At 47.6% G+C, this 11344-nt stretch overlaps 1 protein-coding gene across 11 annotated transcripts in view; it reads right to left on the reverse strand.

The window, feature by feature from the left end:
- Positions 1-10188, reverse strand: part of SEC31B (SEC31 homolog B, COPII coat complex component) — a 38286-nt gene extending 28098 nt beyond the window's left edge. For 8 of the 11 annotated variants that reach the window (XM_040605684.1, XM_040605681.1, XM_040605683.1 and 5 more), the window contains exons 1-5: positions 10074-10188; positions 4919-5007; positions 2141-2264; positions 1170-1365; positions 276-371 (exon numbers count right to left, since the gene is read on the reverse strand). In XM_040605684.1, coding sequence (XP_040461618.1) covers positions 276-371; positions 1170-1365; positions 2141-2264; positions 4919-4997 — 495 coding nt within the window. In that variant the 5' untranslated portion in view covers positions 4998-5007; positions 10074-10188. Of the gene's footprint in view, positions 1-275; positions 372-1169; positions 1366-2140; positions 2265-4918; positions 5008-7048; positions 7155-8317; positions 9975-10073 lie in introns of those variants that run through there. The other 3 variants (XM_040605676.1, XM_040605677.1, XM_040605678.1) reach the window with 3 other exon arrangements.
- Positions 10189-11344: the final 1156 nt, after the last annotated feature.

The raw sequence follows: 11344 nt of genomic DNA on the forward strand, positions 1-11344 counted from the left end.
TCACAAGATAAACTGGTCAGTTACTTGATTCAAATCCACAAAAAGCTTATCCATCCATGCAAAGTGCATCCTTCCAGAGCTTGTCAGTCTACCTCCCCTCCCTTTACAACACTCTTTCCATCTCCCCAGAATGAAGGCGATCAGTCACTTCTGATTCATCTTTCCCCTGACAGACATCAAGGTCATTCTCCCTTCACAGACTGACTAAACCAGGATGACTCTACACGCTCACATATAAAACTGCAGGGGTACTGCCCAGAGGAAAACTCATTTACCTGTGATTTAGCCCCTGGAGTCATAGGCACACTAAAGTTATTCAAGTCCCAGATGAAAATTTCAGAATCATTGGCTCCAGAAGCCAAGAGGTTACTCTGCAGAAAAAAAGAAAAGCTCAGCTGAGTTTCCTGCTTGCAGGGAAAGAGGATGGATTGCCTAAAAATAAATGCAAGCAAAAAAACCCAGAGTCTTCCAAAGTCGGATGACAGTTGCCTTTCACAGCCACTGGTAAGCAGAAAGATACTAATCGGATTATAAACCAAGCACATCTACGGCCTCCATACCTTCAGCTGTACCATGGTACAGATCTGTTTAAAATAAGTCTAGCAAGCTACATGTGCAGGTGGCTGCTGTTACTCATCATGGAACTCTGCCACATGCCTAGAAGCCACTGTCTCTGGCCATTTAAGCCTTTGCCCTGCATTCTGGCACCAAGGGCATTTTTTCTGAGAAGACGCAGGCTTCCCAAAAGGGTCTGTGGATTGTTTTCTATTTGCCTTTGTGCTACCACAGGAACCTGTGTCCTGTTCACTACTTGCTTATGTTGCAGTCCTTTCAAATGTGACCAGAGCCCCACTGAATTAAACACCAACTGGACAAATTTTAAAAAGTTCTGATTTCAAATTGGTAATGATCTAACATGTAACACTATTACAAGCCACAGTTTTACAAAGAGGTAAAAAGCTTGATCAAGGTCATGGGGGAATTCAGTGGCAAAGCTGTGAAGAGAGCCCAAATCTGAGTTCCAAACCAGCTATCACAACTACCATGCCTCCTGCAAGTTAAAAACTGTTCCTTCAGTTTAGAAATCTCTATACATAAGGGAAAAAAAGTGCATTTTTTAACATGAAGGTTAACTTTCTTTTGGTTCTAAGTATCTTAGCGTTGCATACCTGGAAAGGGTTGAAGTCAAGAGCTCGAACAGGACCTGAATGCTTCTCTGTTTGCCCAATCACAGGCTCGCTCTTTGAAGCCAAGATGCGGTGCACGCTGTACATTGTCAGTACACCATTATCCCCTCCACCAATGATCACTCCAGAGGATTCTGGAGACCCATTTCCAAAGTTACCCCAGATCAGCTTATGAAACCTAAAAAAGAAGAAAATAAGGCTGGCATAGGCCACAATATCTGGTGGAAGTCAGAAACCCTCTGCATTACCAAAAACCACATCCATGTTCTGACCTATCAAATATATCCATCAGCGGGCACCTTAAATAACTGTTTCCCTTTTAGGAGGACTGTGGCTCTTGCATGCAAAAAAAGACAGATGCTTCCTGCCAAAGATGCTTAAAGGGAACTCACAAAGGAAGAGCTTATCTCTGTTTTGTTTAAAACATTTAGGTCATAATATGGGATTTGGTGGGTGAAATCCTCTAACCTACACTATACAGAAAATCAGATTAGAGGACTATGTGCCTTCCTTTCTAGAGCTGTTACCTGAAAAATGTTACCCCCTTTAAAATTTGCTAGTTAGAGATGAAGGCTGTGTTTTACACTGGGTGTAAATGTCACCCACTCTGGTGACCCTAAGCAATCACTTTGTATAAAAAGCTGGAAGGTGATTTTCACTGTGCCTCTAGTCTATTGCAAATCATTAGCCCCAGCAACTTCATATGACAGAGAACGACTCTACTGACTGACTACCACAGAAGTCCTTTCAGATATCTCCAATGGTCCAACTGCTCTACTTTTACACCCAACATGATCTGTGTAAACAAAACCATTCTGTTCTTGAAAACCGAGGTTAACTGATGCAAAAGATCTCTTTATACCCCAAACCCATGATTTCCTCCTCTCCTTTCTTGTATCGGAAAAGCCCTTTACTGTTCCACTGATTGATACATTAGTATGAGTCCCTAGTACCTGTTTGAGGCAGGAAGTGTTCCTTTCTGCTTCAAGTCCAGAGAGGGATCCCTGAAGTCAACCTCAAATATTTCCAAGGTGGCATTTGTACTGAAGGATGCATCCAGTTGCTGGGCAGATGTTCCTAGCAGAAGCACAAGGGCAACACAAGTGGGCACTTTTTTCAGGAACATAAAACACAAAAAGAGCAAGGCACTGGAAACCTATTCTTCAGAGTCAACACAACCTTGGTACCGTGCCTGTTCGAAGGAGGACATGTCTGATATATATATATAAATATAATTCAAATACCCTCTTCCAAGCAAGCACAGCTTCTGATATTAAGTCCTTATCTAAATTACAAATGCAGTTACATCATGAAATCCAGCTACAATTATGATCCCAAATACTCCTGTATACTGCTCCTCAACCATGATCAGGTGTCTTAATAAGACCTTCTAAACCTAGCCTACAGCTAAAGTTCTTCAACCTTAGACAACTAAACACGCCCCAACGACCCACAGAGAGCTAGCAGTCACACAGTAGTGGCTTCCTTCCCTCTCCCTAGCCTACAGAATAAAAGCTAAAAATTGATTTAACATTGCCTAATGGGACACTGCCAGGCAAATAGTCACCCAGTTACAACAGGAATGCTTTATAATTGCCTATGGCATGGAAAGTGCCCAGGAGGCTATTAAAAAGCAGTTCCAAGTTATAAAATTGTGCAGTTTCTGATCTAAAGCAGACTGAAGCCAAGACCTTTGGTCCAACCAAAACTCTGGTCTTTTTAGAGGAACTCGAAATAGACTATCTGCCCCAAAAAGGGTAATGTTGTTTTTAAGGCAACAGTTGACATTTTGTCACTTTTTTTTGACAGTCAACCCTGAAAAAAAGAATCAAAACAACATGGCAGTGCTGCACAACCCAGGCAGGAGACAAAGCTGACTAGTTCTCATGTTGGGCAGACAACTGTGGTGGTTTGACCCTGCCTAGATGCCAGGTGCCCAAAGCTGCTCTATCACTCCCTCTCCCCAGCTGGACAGGGGAGAGAAAAAAATAACAAAAGGCTTGTGGGTTGAGATAAGGACAGGGATGACAGGAACATCACTCAGCCACTACCTTCATTGGGCAAACCAGACCGGACTCGGGGAAAATAGTTTAATTTATTACCAATCAAAATCAGAGTAGAATAATGAGAAAATGAAAAGTCTTAAAACATCTTCCCCACACCCCTCCCTTCTTCCTGGGCTTAACTTCACCCCCAAATTCTCTATCTCCTCCTCCCCCCCCGAGTGGTGCAAGGGAACAGGGAATGGGGGCTTCGGTCTGACCATCACAAGCGGTCTCTGCCACTCCTTCCTCTGGGGGAGGGCTCCTCATGCTGCCCCTGCTCCAGTGTGGGGTCCCTCGCATGGGAGACAGTCCCTCCATGAACTCCTCCAGCGTGAGTCCTTCCCACGGGCTGCAGGTTCTTCACACACTGCTCCAGCGTGGGTCCCCCCACAGGGTGCAGCCCCTCAGGCACAGACAGCTCCAATGTGGGTCCCCCACGGGGGCACAAGCCCTGCCAGCAAACCGGCCCCAGCCTGGGCTCCTCTTCCCACGGGGGCACAGGTCCTGCCAGGAGCCTGCTCCAGGGTGGGCTGCCCCACACTGTGGGCTGTGAAGGGTCACAGCCTCCTTCAGGCATCCCCCTGCTCCGGCGTGGGGTCCTCCACCAGCTGCAGGCATATGTATCTCTGCTCCACCGTTAACCTCCACGGGCTGAGGGGACAGCCTGCCTCACCATGGTCTTCCCCATGAGCTGCAGGGGAATCTCTGCTCCGACACCTGGAGCACCTCCTGTCCCTCCTTCTGAACTGATCTGGGTGTCTGCAGGGCTGTTGCTCTCACACGTTCTCACTCCTCTCTCCCTGCTAGTGCAGGGTGTGTGTGTGTGTGTTTCCCCTTCTTTATATGCTATCCTAGAAGCACTACCACTGTGGCTGATCAGCTCACCCTTGGCCAGTAGCAGGTCTGTCTTGAAGCCAGCTGCCACTGGCTCCATCTGACACAGGGGCAGCTTCTGGTATCTTCCCACAGAAGCCACCCCTGTAGCCCCCCTGCTACCAAAACCTTGCCACACAAACCCACTACAACCCAACCCATCAGTTCCACACAGTTCCACAGTCATTTCCACACTAAACTCATCTACTGCTAACTCAGTGAACAGGCCAGCTTTGTGCTTCAGGAAATAAAATCACTGTAACCATAGCAAATAGTATCAATAAAATGCAAATGTAAGGTTTTGCAGAAGTATTGAAAATCGAATGTGAACTGTAACAGGCAACTTTAGGGAGAAAAGGTTTCTATTATTTGATTGTCAAACCATGTGATAATGGCTGAAGACCAACAAAAGTAAAAGTAAGCTTAAATGAACATGACTAGAATGAACTCCCCCCTGCCCCCACCCCCTGCCATACCAAGTATGTAACCTTATTTTGTTTTCTTTTTCATAGCACACAGGTGTTGGGAGTTCATACAGACCTAATTAGATCCAAAAAGCCACATATTCACTGTTTAAAAAATCATTGGCCTTAAAGGTGTCAAAGTTGGGTATAAAAGTAATCCTCTACCAGTCACTTATTAAAAAAAAAAAAAAAAAAGGCTGTAATGTTTTTGGTATATCACTTATAAGTTGAGATATTCCCAGCCTTAGTATTAAGGTGGGGATTGTTGAAAGTTAAAACCAATGTAACTGTACATAAAACCTCTCTGTGGCTCATACTTTAATATTCACAAATTGGTAAAGAACTGTACCTGTTGCTAGATAAATGGGGTGGTTGTTTGCTGGACTCCATGCCTGGGCAGCTGTTCGCTCAATTTCCTTTAGCTTCATTTTCTAGACTCTAGAAGAAATTTGACACAGTGGTTAGAACAGCCAGATAAAATCAACACGAAAATAATCACACCAGTAACAAAATATCCCCCTTACCAAGATATCACAAGAAAAAATTGCTCTTAATACAGAGAAGTTACTTGCTACTTCCTGAGGTAGTGAATACAGTTTTACTGAAATTAATTAGGGTATTTTAGAATTCATTAAAAGAACAAAACAAAACACAATTCCAACAGTCTGACCCTAGATCTCCTTCCACATACAGCTCTCTTTTTCGTATACCCCAATTACAGGAGAGTTTTAGAAAAAGGAAGGGGATCTAAATTAAATTACATACTCAAGTTTTCAGGCTGGTTTAAATCAGCTGCAGAAATTAATTTAAACAAATTATTTGCAAAACACTAGTTGCTCTCTCTGAACAAACCAATGTCAGTATCTACATAGACAAAAAGAGAGCAGAAGGAATCTCAGGGCAGGCTAAATTCCAGGCAGAAAAGTGACGTGGCAAGAAAAAACAAAGTGCAATGCTATCATGTGCCAATTCAGTTACTGTACTTTGTTCTCACTCCTCTGAGAAGCAAAAGGAAAAAAAAAATCATTTGACTTTCTGGTTGAGTTTGTAAATGGTAGGTGAGAAGAAGTGATCCAGAAGTAACTGCTGGGTTTCAATCTCAGCTCTAAACCCGATTATTTTTATTTACTCTGGATAGATCCACTGACACCTGTAAAATGGGAATACAATTTCCCCTTGAGAGAGATTAGTTGGGTAATAACATAGCAGTATAATTGAAAGTCAAACATCAACAGCAGGCAGCCAGGATGCTACAAAATTGAATATAAATACAAATTATTGTTCCACGTAGGATCCCATTCTTGCTGAGGAGAAAGCACACAGTTCCTCTCCATCTCAGACCATGCCCAGGCCTTCTAGGTATGTCAGCAACATAAATGATGTGTGGACATAGCATTCACAGGCTAGTGGGGTCATTCTTATCAGCAGTTCCTAAACCTTTTGAGCTTGGCCGCAGTGCAGTCTTTTAACTTCAGCTAAACAGCGCTCCTAAGGAGGCACTCAGATGATACCATGCTGAATAAAGCAAAATTGTCAGCAGGCACCACAGCAAAACACTCTGCATCTTGCCAGCAAACTGTGATTAACCTCTCCTGGTTACTTGACACTGTCTGCATTAGCCAGGCTGACGATTAAACCACAGTCTGCATCACATGGCCTTCTGTTCAGATGCAGGGCTACAAGTGTCAGTGCTTCGCAGTTTGGCTGTACTCAGGCCACAGTATGGATGTTTATTTGTAACTAAGTTCATAAAGGTAGCTTGCTGTGGCCAGCCTGCTGTCTGGCCAAACCATCAAAAAACCCAACAAACCAACTCAATTTTGAAAAAGCCTTATGTCATCTTGTGGCTTACATGAAATTATGGCCTCCTGAGGCCCACACAAGGGGAAATCTGGTCAGCATTACCTCCTAGCTAATAGCTCCACATCCTTTCTAGGGTTTCTTCACCACCACCAGTCAGAAGACAAGGACATTCTCCCTCTCCTGCATGCACCATCAGCATATGCTGTTTGATTAGAATTTATTTAATGCTTTTCAGCATTCGCCTGCAGCAGTATCTCCCAAAGCTCAAACTGCCAACTTAGCTGAGGTCCAGAGGAATCTGAACAGAACTTTTGTACAATAAAACAAGTGCAACTATTTCCTCACTCAGCCTAGGAACAGAGGTAAACAGGTCATCTCATCATCATCACTATAACAGACCTCTAAAAAGCTTACTTGCCAATCTTCCAGCACATATTTTGCAGGGTACTCATTAGAGCTACGCCACATTCTCTCTGCCAAGAAGCTTCAGCACCTACTCGTCTGTCTCACATACTAGTGCAAGAACACTGTCCAGGTCTCCTCCCTTCATTGGCAGAGGAGAATGAAAATATCCCCAGGAGGAAAGTCAGGCAAGCCTGCTAGCAACAGTCTACTGTAAAAGGTACTACCTGGCTTCACTGATGTGGGGAAGCAGGACAGCTGGGATGTTCCTTACCAGTCCCTTTCCTGCCTCTTCTGCCTCCAGTTACAATCCATCAGCTGTAGAAGCTGGCTGTACATACAGGCCTCACTGCTTCTTGGCTTTTAAGAGGGCAACTCCCCTGCAAACATTATTAGACAACAGCTGAGTCCTCTTCCCTCTAGTAAATTAACCGGTAAAGAAACAATGAAGTGCATAACCATCACAAACTGAGCCAGGTGAATGGTACGAGCTCCCACTCCTCACCCTCTGTGTTGGGCTGACTGCACGGCTAGCACAATTTGCATTTAACCTCACAAAAAATGTGCAGAAAAGTACTAATCAATTGTCCAGCTTTTCTTGTAAATAGGGAATTTTGCAAGAAAGTCAACATTACTGTTCTCTTTTCACAAACTTAAGTCAGGACAGAACATGAAGGTAAAGTGCTGTCCTGGTTTCAGTTGGGATAGTTAATTTTTTTTTTAGTGGCTGGTGCAGTGCTGTGTTTCGGATTTGGTCTGAGAACAGTGTTGGTAACGCACTGATGTTTTCAGTTGTTGCTGGTTTATGTTGATACTAAGTCAAGGACTTCTCAGTTTCTCAGACCCTGCCAGTCAGAGGGCTGGAGGGACACAAGAAATTGGGAGGGGACCCACCCAGGACAGGTGACCCAAACTATCCAGAGGGGTATTCTATACCATGGGATGTCATGCTCTGTGCATAAACTGGGGGGGGGGAATTTGCTGGGGCCTGCCAATCATTGCTCAGGGACTGGCTGGGCACTGGTCAGCAGGTGGTAAGCAACTGCACTGTGCATCACTTGTTTTCTTTTCTCCCTTCCCTATGGATTTCATTCCTCTCCCCTTCTGCCTCCATTTCATTATAACTGTTATTTTTATTACTTTTTTTATTTTATTTCAGTTATTAAATTGCTCTTATCTCAACCCTTGAGTTTTACATTCCTTTCCAATTCTTCTCCTCATACCTCTGGCTGAGGGGGAAGTGAGTGAGTGAGCAAGTGAGCGAGCAAGTGAGCAACTGTGTAGTACTTAGTTACCAGCTGGGGCTAAATCACAACAAGTGTCTTGATTGCTTTCCTATGTCTAGATGAGTCACAACAAGCAAGGCGCTATTTAGAGTGGCTCAACATCAAAAGAACTGCAAAAGTGCTGGATTATAGGTAACAAGTACACAGTGTCCCTGGTCCTCAAGGTAAAGCAGTAGTAGTGCCAACAGACTTGAGGAGGCCCACAGGAGATACATAAAAAGCCAAAAGGTCACAGTATCACTCCATCTCTTAAGCACCTCCTCCTATCAGTCCAGCTCCATTGCAGATGAGGTTCTGCAGGGATGCAGCAGCACCTTCTTCTTAAGTCAGGTGGGCTCCGAGTTTGGAAGGGAAAAAAAAAAAAAAGCCTGATTTGCATCATACTCTTAGAGAAGTGATCCTTATATATATACACTGTGCATGTCTGTACCCAGGACAGGACTCACGATCCTCAAAGCAGGAAAAAGCCCTTCCTTAGCAACCTCTTGTGGCTGCCCGAGAAAAATTCACAAGTATTGAACTCTTCTTCCACAGGAGAATTTTTAGGGAGACGTTGCCACCTGCTGTCATCTCCCAAAATAGCACCTAAGACTTCTGAGAAGGCTCACGCTTTTCTCAGGACCTCTGATTAATCACGACAATCCCTCCTCCTTCCACAGACACCCGATTACAGCTCTAACGTATTAACGAATCCCAGCCCCAAAGGGCGTCGCAGGACAGCAGTGGCGTTTCCCCGCAGCCTCCCCAGCCACGGTACCTTAGGAGGTACCAGTGCCTGCACAGCCAAACCTAGCAGGTCAGAGCACCCCGCACCAGTGGGAAGTACACAACTGAGCAGTGACAAGTAAAAGCCCACGTTCTCAAATCATGGTGGGCCATGCAAATAGGGCTGACAGAGGCAAAAATTCCTCACCTACATTAATGTGAAATACTTGTGGCTTTAGAGTATTCTGTAAAAGATCATGGTGGTTGTTGTATCAGTTGACTAACCCTCACAGCTGCTGCAATAATCATCCCTGGTATCACTCTAGGGAGGCCTTTTTGCACCACTCGAACACTGCCAATCAGAAATCCCCTCCTACTGACTCTCCCAATTCCCCTCCTGCCACTGGGCACCCAACCGTTCCTCTTCAACCAGCTCCTGCCGATACTGGGCTTCCAGCACAACATGGCACATACAGAGCCCACAGCCTGACCCCCACCCTAGCTAAAGGTGAAACTCGGGCAGAAGAGACAGCACTTGTCCAAGGTCACCCAGCAGCCACTCTTGAGAGCTGAAAAAGTCCTCTCAGCCACGACACCGCAGTTAAGACACAAGCCACCCCACCAGCCTCCACCTCACGACATCGATCTAAAAATCGCTGTCCCGCCCCTCGTGCTGCTCCGACGCTCCTCTCGCAGCTCCCCAGCGCGCTGCAGCCAGGCTGCTCTCGTAAGTGCTTATTATAAACCCCAATTACAGGAGGCAGAGACGCTAATCCCAGCTAATCGTCAGTGCTTGCAAGGCGGGGCGGTCGCAGGGCAGGGTTCTGCGCGCTCCTCCATGACAGCTCCCACGGAGCACAGAACTCCCCGAGGTCTCCGAGCGCTTTCGGAAGCACCGCCCGGTGCCACGGCCGGCACCGGCGGGAGCGCACACAGGCGGGAGGGCGAGCCTAGAGACCACCGGCCGCGGGCAGGCGCTCAGCTACGCCGGAGGCCTCGCCGCGGCCCAGCTCAAACTGCGTCGCTCCCTCCAGGTGCCCCGCTGCCCAGAGGCCGGCCCGCGGCAGAGGGAAGCGGCTCCGGGGGCAGGGACGGAGCCATGGCACCGGGGGACGGGCCACGGGACGGGCAGGATAACAAAGGAGACCGGGCCAGGGGGTATATGGGGGTGAAAGGGCCCGGCCGTGGGTCGCGGCAGGGCCGGGCTGGCCCCGGCCGGCCCCCTGCCCTCTGTGGCGGGGCCGGAGCGGGAGCGGCCGCTCGCATCAGACCGAGCGCAGCGGGCGAGGGGATGCGGGCGGCCCTTACCGGCTCGCTTGCCGTCCCAGCCGCTCCGCGACCCGCGCCCGGACGGTTCCCGCAGCACAGCCCTCACGACGGTGGCCGCCGGGAGCCGAAAAGCCGCCGCCGGCGGAGCACCGCCCCCAGCCCCGCCTCGCCCCCTCCGCGCAGGCGCCAGCTGGTCCGTTGCGGGGGAGCTCCAGCGCCGCCGCTGCGCTCCGGGGGCGTGCGGGGCCGCGCTCGGTGGCTCCCGACGGGGTTCGGGGCGTCCCTCCCTCAGCCGCCGGCCGCCCTTTCTGGCCTTCAAGTACCTGAATTCGCTCCGTGGCTGGTCCGACAGGCCCGCGCGGTAGGAGCCCCGCAGGCAGGGCCGGGCCGGGCCGGGCCGGGCCGGCGCCCCTCTCGCAGCCTGCCTTGGCTGCCGGTTTAGGCTTTCCTGAGAGGGCATGCAGCAGGGAAAGGTGCATAGCTTAGGGGTACGCTTTCCTAAAAGCATTTTAGTTGCCAGGGAAAAAAAATAACGCAGAAGGACCCAGACCTCCTTCCTTCAACTCTGTTTTGAAAAAATTTGCCTGCGCTACGAACTCCATTTTTAAGGATTTCTCTGCCGTATTGCCAGCCCAGCCCTTTATGCCTTCCACATGAAGAAAAACATCAAGTTACAGTTAGGGAGGGATTTCGTGCTGAACTCCCCAAAGGAGGCGGCAGCCACGCCGGGTGGGCCTCAACCCCCCTCTGCGCAACTGCTGCACTGTTGTCTTACATGGCAAGATAACGCATCTATTACTGCTTCGATCGTTTTCATTTTACTGGAGGACTCTCACAACATCGCATATGGTGCTGTCACGTAACTGCTGTGGAATGGGAATTCTTACTCGAAGTAGTAACTAAGGAGTGTTTTCTCCTGCATAATGCTTTGTAACAGAACTCAGTTTCAAGGCCCCTGCAGCTCAAAAAATACTTGAATGACCCTTCTGGGGTAAAAATCATCATCCGTAACTTACAAGAAAGCATTTCCGTAACTAGAAGGTGACAGCTTACAAAAGCCAGGAGGAATGGTGACTGTTCAGCACCTCCAGAGAGGTTAGTTTTAGTTACACAAATACTTCTATCTCCTAGCATGCAGTCACATAATTCCCTTGAACATACACCCTTGCAGAGAACCCTGCACAGAGCTGAAGCTAACTGCCCTTTAGAATCTGGGGTTAAAAATCTTCATAGATTGAAAATTCATTAATCAGTCTTCAAATATATGCTTCTCATAAAGCACGAAACTCTGAGTCGTGACGGAGTGTTGA

The sequence above is a fragment of the Falco naumanni genome, chromosome 9 (assembly GCF_017639655.2).
Source record: "Falco naumanni isolate bFalNau1 chromosome 9, bFalNau1.pat, whole genome shotgun sequence".
Taxonomy (NCBI): domain Eukaryota; kingdom Metazoa; phylum Chordata; class Aves; order Falconiformes; family Falconidae; genus Falco; species Falco naumanni.